The sequence below is a fragment of the Petaurus breviceps genome, unplaced genomic scaffold (genome assembly GCF_028583685.1).
Source record: "Petaurus breviceps papuanus isolate PSGF00001 unplaced genomic scaffold, PetGlider_PUasm1.0 90424, whole genome shotgun sequence".
NCBI classification, from domain to species: Eukaryota; Metazoa; Chordata; class Mammalia; order Diprotodontia; family Petauridae; genus Petaurus; species Petaurus breviceps.
The window spans coordinates 1,596,629-1,613,833 of NW_027187247.1; the positions used below are offsets into that span (position 1 = coordinate 1,596,629).

At 42.1% G+C, this 17,205-nt stretch overlaps 1 protein-coding gene across 1 annotated transcript in view; it reads left to right on the top strand.

The window, feature by feature from the left end:
* KY (kyphoscoliosis peptidase) overlaps positions 1-17,205 on the top strand; it is a 106,627-nt gene that overhangs the window by 47,422 nt on the left and 42,000 nt on the right. Inside the window, exons 6-8 of the mRNA XM_069108698.1 lie at positions 360-442; positions 1,356-1,464; positions 8,286-8,403. Coding sequence (XP_068964799.1) covers positions 360-442; positions 1,356-1,464; positions 8,286-8,403 — 310 coding nt within the window. The remainder of the gene's footprint in view (positions 1-359; positions 443-1,355; positions 1,465-8,285; positions 8,404-17,205) is intronic.

Here is a 17,205-nt window from a genome sequence, read left to right on the forward strand (position 1 = left end):
CACACACACACACACACACACACACACACACACACACACACACACACAATTTTAAGGTGAGGAAACTGCGGCCCAGACACTCATCCAGCTAGTAAATGGCAGAATCAGGAATAATATCCAGGTCTCTTGAGAGAGCCTCTCAGAAGAAGGAAGAGAAAAAGCATTTCTATCACATGAACACTTTCTTACCTGCAAGGTTAAAACTGTCCCAAGTGTCCATGCTAAGAGCCCACTTTAGGCAGAAACCCCCATGTCTCCATTCGTCTGGCCTTAGTTCACTAGACATTACTATTTCTAGAATGGGCAACACTATTAAGAGTTACCTTCATGACTGAGAAAGTTCTTCTGGTGTTTTCCAGCCTACCCGTGGGATCGCTCTAGTCTGAAATCCATGCCATTAGACCTAAGGCAGTTTGAAAAACTGGATGCATATGCCTCCAAGGTAAGAGATCCAACGTGTGCTGTGCTTGCTTCTGATTCTCAGATAGAAAGATCCTCTCAGGGTGTGGTGCTAACCAAAGTCCAGCTTCACCAGGCCTCTCCAGAATATCAAAAACTTACCAAGCTCATACACACTCCTTTAAAGGTGGCCTGTATCCACAGTGACATAAAGACTATGGCAAATGCCTACTATTGCCTGCATCTCTTCCCCTCTATTCCTCTGTATCTTTTCTGGATAAAATAAACTCTGGTGAGCCCCATTCCAGAAATGACAGACAGCAGCTAGACTTGGAGCTAGGAAAGCTAAGCTTTCACTCTTCTTCGTTCTAGTCTTTTTGACCACCCTCACCACCTCTAGGTGATGGACCTCTCTTACATAGACCTTTCTGCCACAACCATTCTTAGCTGACCTCCTTGGACCTGCCCCCTTGTCTGTCTAGGATTGTGTTATCTATTAGACTTATCCTCTTGAGTTATTCTTCTGGTCCTGGAACCTCTGGGCCCATCCCTGATTCATTGCTGCCACAACATCAACATTACACATCGCCCCTAATAACAAAACAAGTTCATTATGATTACAAAACTGGCAGGAGGTTGGGGGAAGAGAGTAAGAGGTGTAGCATTTATACTCTGATACCTTAAAAACTCCAGTGGCTAGAAAAAGAATGAGTAAAGGAAAAGGGAGACCATGAACTGAGGGCAAAGGAGAAGTTGTGCCAGAGGGATTTGGGGTCACCCCAGTGCTGGCCAGCTCAGCTCTTGCCGTGAGTCACACTTTGCTATTGTATCCCCTTCTATCCTCCATGCCTCAGTCAACATCTGGCCTTTTCCAAGCTAAACAAGATGGAGAAATGAGAACTCAGCATATTCCACAATCGTCCTGTTTCTGACACATCATGTTCCTTTCCAAACAGGTGAAAGTCAAGTCTGGTTTGGAAGAACTGGTGAAAGACTTGCTCCAGGAGGCTCATACAGACCTGGAGAAAGTCAGAGTCATTTGGGTGTGGATATGCCATCACATAGGTAGGTCATGCAACATGGACATACAATCAGCTCTGGGCTGGTGGCAATAATCATAGTAAAATAATTATAAATTACTAGCCCTTTAAGGTTTGCAAAGCTCTGTATGTATTGTTTCCCTTGATCCTCATAACACTGTGAGGTGGGTGCTATGATTTTGTCCATTTTGCAGATGAGGAAACTGAGACTGAGGGAAGTCGTAACTCTCCCAGAACCACAGAACTAGGAAGTGTTTGAAGAGAGATTTAAACACTGGTCTTCCTAACTTCAAGTCCAACCCTCTCATCCCCTGAGCCACCCTGTGGTCTCTAGTCCTCTGTAGAACCATAGCTCATCACCTTTCTTCAAAAGTAGGCAGATTAAATTAAAGGAACTAATCTTAAATTGGTCCATTTTGTTCCTTATTGGTACCATTAGTAAAGGGTTTTATGGAAGAGATTAAAAGTAGACCCCATTACCAAGGGGTATCCACCCCTTGGGCAAATGCCCATTAAAATGGGCAATCTTCCCTAGTGATGAAGGATTGAGAAATCATGGAAAATTTGATCTGTGATTCTTAGGCTAATGCTTCAGGTCATGTCATTACCCCTCAGACCCTGTCTTATATGAACTCTCTTCCATCTGCAGAGCATTACAGGGCCCCACCATGGACCCTACCTAGATCTACCCAGGGCACACAAGCCCATCACATAAATCTGTGACTTCCTTTCCTTGAAGTACAGCAGCCAAGACCACACACACCAAAGCCACCAAAGGAGATGGGAAGGAAAATGCTGAAGGCCTAAGCCAAACCACTGTAAGCTTCTCAGAGCACTTCCCTGATTCCTCACATACCTCACTACGAATGTCATGAAAGTGGAACAAGTCTAAAATTGGCATGAGCTGCTAGGTGGCACGGTGGATAGAGTGCTGGGTTAGAAAGACCCATCTTCCTGAGTTCAAATATGGCTTCATATGCTTAGTAACTGTGCAACTCTGGGCAAGTCACTTAACTCAGCTTGCCTTAGTTTCTTCAACTGTAATATGAGCTAGATAAGGAAATGGGAAACCATTCCAGTATCTTTACAAGAAAACCCCAAATGGGGTCACAAAGAGGTGAACATGATTGAAAACGACTGAACAGCAGCAATATTGGCAGTACTAGATAGAGCTGGTTTAAATTCTCTTTCTCTATGCCCAGTATGAGTAAGCCCTCTACAAAGTCATCTCTGGGTCCTTCCCTGAGATGTTATTCTTCTATGACACCTATTGCTAACAGACAATAAAAGTCTATTTTGTAAGGCAGTTGTTGGAATGATTTTTCCATAAAAACAATGTTTTTTGTCATGGATCAGAGCCTTCTTTTAAATGCCATGCTTTTTGTTAATAGCTACCTCTCATTACGGTAATGATGTATATTCTTTCTAACAAGAAGGATAGATGTCCTTCCAAACCTAGTGTTTTCAGTATAGAAAATCATCATGACTTCTAGTAGGTGTTTTCTTAATCTAACAAGGGAATTAAGTTCCCAGGTCAGCCTACAAAAGGCCTACTTAACCCATAATAGAACTCGGTGCTTTCCTTACAACAACCTCTGTCAGGTAGCTAATATATGTATTTTTATCCCCAGAATAGTCATCAGTGGCTACATGTCAACTTGGAGAGAGGTCTCTAATAAAATGCCACCAGAATCTGTCCTTGGTATTTGTTTACTTTTTTATCAGTGACTTAGATAAAGGTATCTGATGCCATGTTTATCAAATTTGTTTCTTTTGTAAGTGAAGGCAGGAGGGATAGCTATCCCTGAACAGAGTCAGGATTCAAAGGATCTGACTCCAGAGCTGACTCTCAGTATGCCCTTTAGCCAAAGGTTTAATCAACCTGAGCTAGGCCATCTCCAGTCATCCTGATCCATATCTGGCCACTGGAACCAGATGGCTCCGGAGGAGAAAGTGAGGCTGGTGATTTTGCACAGCCCTCCCTCTCTTAAATCCAATTCACTTGTATGTCAAAGCTTCACCTTCCTGATGTCCTGGTCCTCTTTGAGAATGAAGGGCAAACAACAGCCACATCCACAATCAGCCTAAGCTTCTTTCTTCATCTATATCTGCCTTTACATCACTTGTAAGAAGGACAAAATCATAATCGCATTGTATATTTCTATATCACTATGCTGTTTACTCAGTGAATTCTCCTGCATTATTGGAAGCAGCTAGATGGCACTGTGGGCGGAGTGCTGGACCTAGAGCCAGACCTTAGTTCAGATTCTACATGAGACACCTACTAGCTGTATGACTCTGGACAAGTCACTTAGCCTCCCACTGTCTGCCTTAGCTGTAAAATCGAGATAATCATAGCACTTACTTCCCAAGGTTGTTGTGAGTATGAAATGATACTGTAAAGTGCTCAGTGCCGTATCTGGCATACAGTAGGTGTTTAATAAATGCTTGTTTCCTTCCTTCCATTATATCAAATGATCTCCATAATACCCCCTGCGAGGTAGTTAGCAGATTCCTTACCATCCTCAATGAACAGATGAAGTAATTGAGGTTCAAAGAAGTGAGGAGATTGGGCCAAGGTAATCGGAAGCCTCCTATTCCAGCGCCCTTACCATTGTGTGTTGCTTCTTTTGTAGGAATGATTTAGGGGTGTTCCAAAGATATACAACACTACAGATAACTAAATTAAAAATAACAATAAATTTTTATATAGTGCTTTAAGTTTTGTAATGCATGAATCTGTATCTCTTTATCTACATGGATATAGACATAGATATACTCCCCATGACGAAGATACTATTATTATTACCCCCATTTTATAGATGAAAAAACTGAAGTTTAGAGACTTACCCAAGGTCACCCAGTCAATGAGTTTCCAAGGCAAAATCCAGACTTAATTGCTTCACTCTATCTAGGTTCTGCATTCTTTCCCTAACTCCACTAAGATTTAGCAGAACAACTCAGAGTAGTGTTATGACTTATACAATAACGTGAACAATATGGAACACTTTTATTTATTTCAGCATCGCTGGGCTTTTTACTTAAACCAGGATTTGAGAATTTAAATGATGCCAAATGGTATTATTTGGATTAGTAGGCTAATCCAAATGATACTAAATAGAAGAGGACTGCTCCCCTGCTGCAGGCACAAGGTTATAACCCCAAATACCATCTGCTCCCGCAAATTCCTCCTGGCCTCCGCCTTTCCCCTGCTCTGCCGTTAGGCTCTGAGCTCCTCGAGAACAGGGTCTATTTTGTGTCTTTCTTTGTGTCCCCAGGCACAGTGCCTGGTACATAGTAGGTGTTTAATAAATGTTTATTGTCTGATTGACAGTCTAACCCAACGGGAACTGGTTGACTTCTAGGGCTAGACATTATATCACATCAGGAAGCATGACCTCCTTTCTCACATGCAGAAATCTCTCTCTCTCTCTCTCTCTCTCTCTCTCTCTCTCTCTCTCTCTCTCTCTCTCTCTCTCTCTCTCTCTCTCTCTCTCTCCCCACTTTCTCCTCTCCCCCCCCTCTCTCTCTCTTCCTCCATTCCTCCCTTCTCTCTCTCTTTCTCTTTCTCTCCTTTCCTCCTTCTCTCTTTCTCATTCATCTATCTGCCTATCTATCTGACATATAACTAGTGATATCTAGAGAGAGAGATAGAGACTAGACCTGTGACTTCTTTTTTAATGTGTGTGCTTACTTTTTACACATACACACACACACACCAATATGTTTTTACCCATAAATAATAGTAAAATAGCTATTTTTTACATTGTATTTTGTCATTTGCAAAGTATACTTTACAGCCATTATTTCTTTTGAGCCTCACAAAAACCCATGAGGGGAGGCATTAAGTCCTCATTTTACAGATGAGCTTGTGTTTTTCCCATAGGCATTCAGTTAATGGGTGTCAGAGATGGGATTCCCAGGTTTTCCAGACTCCAGGCCCAGCCTTCTTTCCATTCTATTGTATGACCCTGGGCAAGTCCCTTAAGCCCTATTTGGGTCAGTTTTCTTATCTCTGAAATAGAGACAATAATAGCACCTATCTGTCAGGATTGTTGTAAGGATCAAATGAGATAACAATTGTAAAACATTTAGCACAGTACCTGGTATATAAAAATGTTAGCTGCTGCTGTTCTTACAATTCTTCCTTCCATGCAAATAAACAGCTATACACATATCTGACTTCACCTATTTACTAGTTGTGTGACCCTGGACAAGTCACTTAACCCTGTTTGCCTCAGTTTCCTCATCTGTAAAATGAGCTAGAGGAGGAAATGGCAAACCACTCCAGTATAAAGATACTGAAAAAAAAACCTGCAAATGGTGTCTTAAAAAGTCAGACGTGAATGAAACAACTGAACAACTGATATGCACATATAGAGATAGAGACTGGACCTGAGATTTATTTGGCATAGGAAACTCTCAGATGAGTGAATACTCTTTACCAATATATGTCAGGACCTTGTCTGCAACTTAAAGTCTTAAAAGAGTTGAACTTGTCCAGGGTGACACAGGCAGCTAGATTGCCTAATGGTTAGAGCACCAGACCTGGAGTTAGGAAGATCTGTGCTCAAGTTTAGCCTCAGACACTTACTAGTAGCTGTGTGACTCTGGGGAAGTAAGTCGCTTGTCCTCGGTCTGACTCAGTTATACCAGCTGTAAAATGGGGATAATAGCACCTAGCTCCCTCAATTATTATGAGGTCATATGTGTAAAGTGCTTACAGTGTGCCTGGCACACATGAAGTGCTTTTTTCCTCCTTTCCATTATGTTTCAAAAACAGGACTTAAACCCTAGTCTTTCTGCCTGAAAGACTAGCTCTCACTCTACTATGCCATGTTGCCTCCATGTGCATGCACACACGCAATATATACACATACATATGTGTGCACATGTGTGTATATGCCTGTACATATGGGTGCGTGTGCATGTGTGTATATACACGCTGACATGTATGTGAACAATTACTGATATATAATCCTATACATTCAAACACACAGATACAATGTGCTCTCATATATGTGTGTATACACACGAATACATAGGCATTTACACTCACACATATGCCTACAGATATCTTCTTACACTCTCACACTTATACTCTTGCATACACACAAATATGCACCCTCATGTACACATAGGCTCTCCTCTATAGGTACATTCACACACATATATAATGGTTGTATGTATATATGCTCACATACACATGACATACATATAAATGCACACATGTATAGCCATTTGAACGTACCTGCATATAAAGTCATACTCATGTTCTTGTAGACATACATACATACATATATATCACATCTCTCACAGTAGACTTCCTTCCCAGTGATTCCTTCTACACCTTCAGTTAATTGTAGTGTCTCCTGGAGGATAGACTTTACCCTCATGATGAGAGTGTCACTTTTAAAAAACAGATCACTGGGACCTCTGCTCTGCGATAAGCCATTCATCCAATAAAAGCATTTCCTGGCACACTGAGCTATGTTCCAATGAGCCCCTGATCACTGAGATATTCCATTCAGGGGCAGATTTCCCCCTCCATTTGGAAATTATGAGGTTTCGACTATTCAACTGCCCTCATAGCAGCGAGTGTAGAACGGTGGGAATCAATCTCTCGGTCTGGCGGTTAATAACAGAGCAGCAGCGCTTTGGTCCCCAGGCTTAAGCTTTCATAGCTTGATTTGCATTCCCTGTGAGTCTATTTTTCCTTCCTCTGACATGCACTCAGAAGCCCTCAGCTGAAGACAGTGGGCACAGGCCCCAGGAGCCAATGCAATGCCTCCCATCCAGCCCAGAGAGCCCTATGACCCCTTTGTTTCAGTCTAGTAGGCACACGAGTCTCTTTACAGACTTTACCATCCACAGTAGGCCTGGCCTCTTGCTAACAGTGTCCATAGGAACTGATTTTCTAGATTATTGTTGTTCAACCATTTCAGTCCTATCCTACTCTCCATGACCCCATTTGGGGTTTTCTTGGTAAAGATACTGAAGTTGTTTCCCATTCCATTCTCCAGCTCATTTTACAGATAGGGAAATTGATGCAGGGTTAAGTGACTTGTCCAGGGTCACACAGCTAGTAAGTGTCTGAGGTCCGATTTGAGTTCACATCATCCTGACTCCAGGCCCGGAACTCTATCTACCTTCCCCTGGGTAGCCAGCTTCTAATTTTATATGCTTGGGAGTTTGGGAGAGCAAGCAGGTGTAACTGAAATCTACAGTCTCTAAATTCTATTTTAACCTCCTTACTCCTCCAAACTTTTACTGAAAGTACTCATAAAAAGACTGTCCCAAATTGCCTTTACCTCTTTTGCATCTGCCTCCATTCTGGTGAATGTGCTAATCGCAGTAGAGTGGCCTTCCAGATCCAGGTTCCCGTGGAAACAGAAAGAAGAGGAATTTAGGAAATATATTTCAGGTCCAGTGCCTCATTTTCATAGGGCCCACTTTCATTTTTTTAAATAAAAAACTATTTATGAACCAGTGCTATTCATGATAATGATCAGGAGAAATGTTATGGATAGAGAGTCAGCACAACCTGCGTTCAGTCCCACTTCTGACACAAACTGGTTGTGGGACCCTGGGCATGTCACTCACAGTTCTCAATGCTCCAGATATCCCTCTAAGATTATAAATTGCATAACAGACAATAGTTTACATTGGAAGGGGGAGCCCCTTCATTGGGAGTTCCTTATGCCAATGAAATCACAAGTTCAAGACCCAACGTTTATCAGGTGATTGGAGCTGTCCTAATGGAAAAGCATCCTTCTGCTCTGCCTTTTTCTCTTTGGGGATGCCTTCCATCCTCTTATGCTGTCTTCTCCACCTTTGTCCCTCCAGAGTATGACATCGTGGCTGCTCAGAAGAAGGACCGTCGGTCCTACAAGACCACTGACATTCTGCAGAGCCAGAAGAGCAACTGTGATGGGTATGCCGAACTCTTTGAGAAAATGTGCAGGTAAGTGAAAAGCTGAGCAAAGCCCAGGCCCCAAGAAAGGCCTCTGAACCCACTAACCCTGTCCTCAGCTGCCTCTTGTAAATCACTGTCTGCCTTGGTGCCAGGCTTGAAACTTTAGTTTGCAAACTCGGCTCTGGGATCGGAAAGAGTCCTGAAAAGGTCAATTTCTCTCTTTCTCTCTCTCCCTCTCTCTTTTTTTTCCACCAGCATAATTTACTTTGTGCCATCTGCTGAGCTTCACATTGCATTAACATAATGGCAGATGAATACACAGAGATAATTTGGTTATAAAAGGCTTTTTTTCCCCTCCTTCTCTGGGCCTCTATGGAGCTGAAGGTTAAAAGAATGGCAGGTCTGGGAGCGAGAGAGGCAGTATCTGCAGACAGCCAAAGCCTAGTGTGAAAAGCTGTCCTCCGTTCTGGCCCAGTGGGCCTCCTGGGGAAACAAAAGGTCTCCTACCTGGGAAGCTTTGGCAGTGGGGAAAGGTGAATAATTAGAAACTGAGCTCTCTTCAAAGCCTCTTTGGTTCCATTTTAAAAGGCCCAGGAAAGAACTCTCTGCATCTTTGCCTGGGGCACAAACAAGGAAGGCTGAATGGATTGGAAAATCTGTGTCATACACCTCACCCCCATGAGGTTGATTTGGGCAGGTTAAAGTGAGCAAGAACTCATGCTTAGTATGGTAAATCTTGGTACTTTGTTTCTAAGATTGATTTGAAAGAAAACCATTTCTAGCCAATGGGATCTAAATAATTTTCTATCTGTCCAGTGATTTCTTATTAAGTAAAACTGTGGGCCCTGACTACTGCCACTATTATGAATGCTGCAACTTTCAGCAGGTAATTGCCCCTAATTAGACCTCATTTGCCTGTCTGTAACATGCAAAGGTCCCTCCCAAAGAAACTTTTCTATATCATGTTGTCGTTGAATCATTTCAGTTGTGTTTGACTCTTTGTGACCCCATTTGGGATTTTCTTGGCAAAGACACTGGGGTGGTTTACCATTTCCTTTTCCAGCTCATTTTACAGATGAGGAAACTGAGGCAAACAGGGTGAAGTGACTTTCCCAGGGTCATACAGCTAGTAAGAGTCTGAGGCCATTTTTGAACTCAGAAAGATGAGTCTTCCTGACTCTAGGCTCCCAAATGTACCCAGTACATTCCTGACTGCTCCTTGCCATTGTTCACATTAGTCTCCCTCTTCCCTCCTTTACTGCCCATCCAATTTCTCCCCCTAATTCAAGGTCTGGCTCTAGGCCCATTTCCTCCATGCAGCTTTCCATACAGAACCTCTCCAGACCACAGTGATCTCTCTTGCCTGTGAAATTACATGAAATTTAATTCCTTTTCCACTTACTTGTCACTTGTTACTGTCTTGGGGTGGCTAGATGGTACAGTGGCAAGAGCACCAGGCCTGAAGTCAGGAAGATTCATCTTCCTATTAAAATCTGGCCTCAAACACTTACTAGCTGTGTGACCTTGGGCAAGTCATTTAACCCTGTTTGCCTCAGTTTCCTTATCCTTAAACTTTTTCCACTCCTGACCCCTTTTCAAGTTTCTGCGGCATTGGTGGGCATTGCACGGCCTGAGCTCGTGCTTTGTGTTCAGTACCAAGGCTTCAGTGAAGTTGCCCAATGCAACACAGGCAAGCCCAGAAACAGCTCAGATTCATTTGTTTGATTTTTAATTACTTTTTGGTCATTGCCCATTCAGAAACCTTTTACTATTGCCAAATTTTTCTTGACCCCATATCTGGTCGAAACCCACACTTTAAGACAATATGATAATATGAGAAATAATAAGATAATATGAGCCGAAGAAGGAAATGGCAAACACCTCCAGTGTCTCTGCCAAAAATAAAAACCCAAATGGGGTCAAAGAGAGTCAGAATCAACCAAGCAACAACAACTCACTGGCTTGTGTTATTATTTGACTGGATGTAGTAGCCTTACCACCCCCCCCCCCGCCCCAGGCTAGAGGCCCAAGAACAGTGTCTCTTACTTGCCTTGTGTCTTCCACAGCACTAACTCACTTATTAGATGAGCAATTGTTGAATATTATAGTGAATTCCCATTCATCCTCTCTATGCCGCATCAGCTTGTTTGATCAAATGGTATGTGCCCATCTGTCCAGAAGACTGCCCGGCCTGTGTCACAGGCCACATACCTCTAGTGTATTGTGATTTTTGTGACTTTTCATTGGAGTTTGATTATTTGAAAGCACTTTTATAAACAATCTTAGAAGTTAACCTTCCTTATCTAGTATTGACTTTCTACCTTCCTATCCTAGGTAGTATATGTTCTGGCTATTTAGTTGCTATTGACCTTTTCTGTAAGATTGCATAAAAACTGAAAGAGAGTAAATGCTTCTCTGCCTAGTACGTTCATCTGCTGTTGATTACCCCTCGCCAGCTAATAAAAAGGGGAATTTTTGTGTTGACCTTTTTGCTGTATATATTTTTAAAATACTTCTGGTTGTCTTTTAAAGTTCTAGGAGTATACACTTTGGAGCAGGGGTGCTTTGAAGTTCCTAATTTTATTTCTGCATACCTTTATGCCATGTGTATTGAAGAAATGCTTCTGGGTGTCTTTTAGGATTCTAGAATGAACTTTGGTGGGAGGATTTTAGAATTCCAGATATAAATATAGATATAGATATCTCTCTATATATACACATACATACATACACATGTGTGTACATGTATGTGCAGATATGTATGTGTGGATAAAATCTCATGTGATTTCTTAAAATTCATGAATGGAAGCCTCTCTGTAGAATCTTTGGAAGGAACCTCAGAGCTCTTGAGATTAGCTCTTTCCTAGTACCCAGGCACCTTAAAAATGACCTCAAGAGTGGTTTATTCAGCCGCCCTTTGAACCCTCCAGCTCCTGCCCCATAGATGGGGCACCTGCTACTTCCCAAAGCAGATCATTCCCTTCTCTAACAGTTTTAATGGCTCAAAAGCTCCTCCCTATATCCAACTAAAATCCTCTTCTCCACAACAGGCATTTTTCTCCTCGTTCTGTTCTGCGGAACCACACAAAACATGTCTGATCTGACATCCATGTGACTGCCCCTCAGATAACTGAAGGCTATGGATGGTAATATTCCAGCTCCCTATCCCCAAATTTTCTCTTCTCCAAGCTAATTTCCACATTTTAGAAGATTCCAATTTGAGCCTCAAACATTCTTCTTGTGACTTTCTTAGCCAACTTGGCTCTTAATTACCTTGCATATTCTTATTGGCATTTGGCTACATTTTGCTCAATAGTTCTTTGTACTCAAAAAGTAGTTAAATATCCTGAAGGAATTGAAATATTAACTTTTTTGCCTTTATTTGGCCAACTACAGTAGCTTCTTATTGCCTAGGATCAAATATGAACTCCTCCGTTTCGTTTTTAAAGCCCCACTAGACCAGCCCCAACTCATCTTTCAAGCCTCACTGTGTATTACTTCCCCTCCTGCTCTCTGAGATCCAACCAAGCTGGCCTTCAGGCTGCCACTTGTCTAGGGAACTCCATCTCCTGACACCATGGCTTTGTACCAGGCCCCCCCCCCCCCCCATGGCACCCCCATGCTTAGAACACAGCCTGTCCTAGCTTCTTCCACCCGGAGTTTCCCTGTTCCTTTAAGATGCAGCTCAGGCACCATTTTCTGCTTGAAACCTCTTCTAATTCCACCAACTGCTGGTGTTCTCCCCTTTCATTTAACTCCTTTGTACATGTTTGTGTTTATTAACTTTATATTTATATGGTATTTGTTTTATATGTAGTTCTTGTCTCCCCCTTTAGAGTGTAAACTCTAGGGGTAGTTTCATTCTTTATACTTGTATCCAGCACCTAGCACCCAGTACTAGACAGAGAGTAAATGCTTAGTAAATACTTGTTGACTGATTGATTTCCTGGACCAAAAGCTTGACAATGGAGCCATTTTTGTCAGTAAATTGCCATCAAATGAAGGGAAAGAGAAAGAGGGAGAAGTATTTCATATCGTACCTTCTATGTGCCAGACACGAAGACCTTTTTACAAATATTACCTTATGTGATCATAAAATATTCTATTATTTTTCATCCTTTAAAATTAAGTTTTCTGTTTAGGGATCATAGATTCAGAGCCAGAAGGGACAGACTTCAAAGACCATCTAATGCAAACCTTTGACAAATGAGAGAACTGAGGTCCAGATAGATGCAGGTCAACAGTAAATGGAATTTGAACGCAGGTCCACCTAACTCCAGGAAATCTAGCACTGTTTCCACCACCCCAACCCTAGAGGATTATAAACACTATCCTTGCTTGTCTTAAGGTCAGCACATAGTTGCCAGGCTCCCTGCTTTGTTTTATAGCTCAATACCACCTGTCTTTTTCTCCCGCTATTTATGTATCACCTTCTTCATTCTTTTTTCCTTTAAAACAACTGCCAGAGGTTTGGCAAATTCATTAGCTAATCCCTTACTAACCTGAGATACATACATAATCCTGATCAGCTGATTTATCTCTGCTCCCCAGCCAAAGTAGCCTTTTAGCAGGAGTTGTATTTACAAGGCCATCATTACTTCTTAATGGTCCTACCTGCATTTTCTCATTAAAGGCTGACTTAATGTAGCGCTTCAATGGAGAATTCAGATATTCCAGCAACATCATTCATTTCGTCATCTTCCTTTTCAAATAATAAATGTGTTTTCTGTTTGTTCTTTTGTCTTCAGCTGTTGGGCCAAATTTGTGCATATTCTCAGCTGTCAGGTTTTAATTCCTTCCATTTTGCTTCTGTTGCCCACAGTCATAATTGATTCTGTCTCGTTCCCCGTCCAGAGGCTGGCTTAATTCCCTCCAGTCTCCTGTCGTTTTGATTCTGTTTTCACAGCATTCTCGTCACCTCTTAATGTTTCTCTAGCTCCATGAGCTACGGAGATTTTCCAACATAACTTTCCATAAATCCATGATGTTTACTACTAACAGGCCAAGTTCTATGTGCTTCCTGGGAGTTCTTGTTACCACAGATCGGATTCTGGTCCCATTATTCCATGAGCCTAAAGTTGTTTACATAGCTGATATTATAAACAGCCCCAGCACCAAGGAGCTAGGATTTTATCACTGTGATTCTTCTTTCCACCCGTACCAAGCACACTTCTCAAAGACTTTTAGGAGACAATCTCCATAAACTTCCAATGGAGAAAGATCACCCAGTGGTCAGTCCTGTGGGGATAATTTTCTCCAAAATGAGCTAGACCAATATCAAGTCTGTTGCCAATGGGCAATAGACATATGTAAAACCTTTCAGCTTGCTATGACCCCACAGGGTTTGTGCAGGAACACCTCCATCCCAAGTATGACTTTTGTGGAGGACTGTTTTCTTCTGTGGAGTAGCTAGGTGGCACAGTGGACAGAGCACTGAATCTGTAGTCAGGAGGACCTGAGTTCAAATTTGACCTCTAACACTTGCTAACTGCATTATCCTGGGCAAGTGACTTAACTCTGTTTGCCTCAGTTTCCTCATCTATAAAATGAACTGTAGAAGGAAATGGCAAACCATTCCAGTATCTTTGCCAAGAAAACCCCAAATAGGGTCATGAAGAGTCAAACACAAATAACAACAACAAAATTTTCTTCTGGAGGGGAAATATGAGGCGATGCTCAGACTTCATGGTATGAAGAGCTCCTAGAAAGAAAATCCTCTTTAACACTGCAGGTAAACATCTTCTCTTTAGCTTAGTCTTAGAACAGGAGCCCTTAATCTGGGATCCACACACCCTGAATGAGAAAAAAAAACCCTACATCTTTATTTTCACAAACTTCCAACTGAAATTTAGCATTTTCTTCAACTATTTAAAAACATTATTCTGAGAAAGGTTCTAAAGGCTCCACCAGACTCTCAGAGGAGTCTGTGACCCCCCAAAAAAGGTTAAGAACCTCTATCTTTGGGGCAGCCAGGTCGCACAGTAAGTAAGAGCACCGGCTCCAGTGTCGGGATGACCTGGGGATCGAATCTGGGCTCAGACACGTAGCACCATACCCGGAAATAACTGGCCATGTAACCTTGAGCAAGTTACTTAACCCCGATTGCTTTAAAAAAAAAAAAAAGAACCTCTGTCTTTGAGAGGTACCCAGGGTTAAACAGCCAGCATGCGTCAGAGGTGGGACCTGAATCTAGGTGTTTCTAACAGCAAAGTCATATCTCTATCCAATGTGCCATGCAGAGTAATGCTAGTGCTGGTGGTGGTGATGGCGGTGACAGTGGTGGTGGTGGCGGTGACGGTGGTGGTGGTGGTGGTGGTGATGGCGGCAGTGGTGGCGGTGATGGTGGTGACGGTGGTGGTGGTGGTGGCAGTGATGGGGGTCGTGATGGCGGTGGTGGTGGTGGTGGTGGTGGTGATGGCGGCAGTGGTGGCGGTGACGGCGGTGATGGTGGCGGTGGTCGTCATCCTCATTATCATCACTTAAATTCAGTCAGCAATATTAAGATCTACTTTGTAACCAAGCACTACCCCAGGTGTTGAAGATTCAACAACAAAACTGAAACCATCTCAACCCTCAAAGAGTTTATACTCTGGTAGAGAAAGACAACCTGTGCACAGATAAGTAAATATAAAACACATTCAGGCTAAATAAGGGGACACAGAGAAGAATTAACCATGGGGGGATTAGGAAAGGCTTAATCTCAGGATGGGGTACTTGAGCTCAGCCCTGAAGGGAGGGAGGCAGGGATTCCCAAGAGGTAGAAGTGAGAAAGGAGGACATTGCAGGAATGGGGGCAGCCTGTTCAAGGACACACTTTGGGAATATGGAATGATGTATACAGGAAGCAGCAGATAGGGCAGTGTGACTGAAATATTGAAGCAAAAAGAGAAAGTCATGTGAAATTACTCTAATAAGATAAGTTGGAGCCAAACTGTGAAATGTCGAACAGAAGAGTTTATAAGGTCATCAGCATGGTACAACAGAAAAAAACGACTGATTTGGAGTCAGAAAACCTTGGCTCTATCCCCACTTAGTACCTGTGTGTCCTTAGACCAGTAACAAAACCTCTCTCTACCTACTTCCGCGTCTGTAAAATGTGGGGTTGTATTAGATAACCTCCAAAGTTCTTCCAGCCCTAGAGTTAGGATTTTTAAAATCTTCTTTATCTTACAAATAATTTGTAGTCAGTACATGTTTTTGAGTGGGAGAGTGGCATAGTCATACCTAGCTTTAATAATAATGCCCACTAACCTCACCAGACAGCTTGGTTTTAAAGACACTGAAGCTGAATTTCAATTCTCTTCTCTTCTGAGATGATTCAGAATTAATGACAAGATTTCAATTCTAAAATCTTATTGTTAACCAACATATCTATAAAAGGTGTCTCCAATTGTCACTCTCCATAAAACACAAAACTAAACAATGACATCAGTCCTTCTATTTAGCTCTTTCTTAATCAAAACCACTAATCTGTTTGATGCTTCAACCTGCCCAGCAATGATTTTAACATCTTCATTTCACGGTGGCAATGACCACGGCATTATTAAGACAAAAGCTGCATAAGAACAGGTACTGTCTGTGAGCTTTACTGCCTCGCTCAGGTCCTTGGTCATTACTCTGCTCAGTAAATACTTGATGACAAGCAGTACAATATTATAGTTGCACTCATAAACAGGTCTTTTCTAAGACTAACATACATATAATATTTTCATCTAAAAATGGAAATTCAATTCAAGTCAACAAATATTAAATCCCTGCTATGTGTAAGGCACTGGGGATACAAAGATGATATAAGACATGATTCTTGCCCTCAGGGAGCTTATAGTCTTAAGAGGTTGATACATGTTCACAAATAACTATAATACAGGCAAAATACTAGAGAGAATTTGAAGAGGGAGAAGTCATTTTCACCTGTAAGTGGAAAAGGGAGATTAATGAAGGCTTTGTAGATAAAGAGGGGGTTAGAGAAGGCTTCATAGATAGGTCAGACCAGAGTTGTTCCTTCAAAGGAGGGCTTGCACTGAGCAGACAGGGAGAGAAGTCCATGAGACAAGGGATGGGAATTGAAGAGGATGAAAGACAAAAAGTCAGGGAAATAGGAAAGGGCAAGATAAGCATTCCAGGTAGTGAGTAGTCCAATTTGGCTGCAGTACAAGCCATACAAAGGGGAAGAGATTGAAGTAAGGTAGAAGGAAATGCTGGCAGACTTTGAATGACAGATTAAGAAATCTATATTTTATTTATTGTATCAAGAATGAGCACCTGATGTTGGTTTGGGGGTTTGTTTGTTTTTTTGGTGGGGGGAGGCCAGGGCAATTAGGGCTAAGTGACTTGCCCAAGGTCACATGACTAGTAAGTGTTAAGTGTCTGAAGCCACATTTGAGCTCAGGTCCTCCTGACTCCAGGGCCAGTGCTCTATTCACTGTGACACTTAGCTTCCCCTGCCCCTGATGTTTTTTGAGTCAAAGAGTAAAACAATCAGAGCATTACTTTAAGAGTTCACAGCTCAATTCAATTCAATAATCAAGTTAATTAACTACTATTTGCCAGGCACTATGCTAGACACTGGGGATACAAATCCAGTTATGAAGTGGTTCCTGCCCTCCGCACACTTACATTCTGCATGGGGGATATATCATGTACACAGAGGAGCAAATATAAGATAACTTGGGGAACAAGAGACCTCCTCCCTTTCCTCATATCCATCTTGCTGAAATAGTTCATTCATTCAATGACCTTCCAAATAAGGTGGGATGAGAGAAAAATTCACTGAGGAAGTATCATTTGGTCTGCGCCTTGAAAGAAGATAAAGGATGAGTAAACTTAAGACCTAGCAGGGAGAGGGGAGTG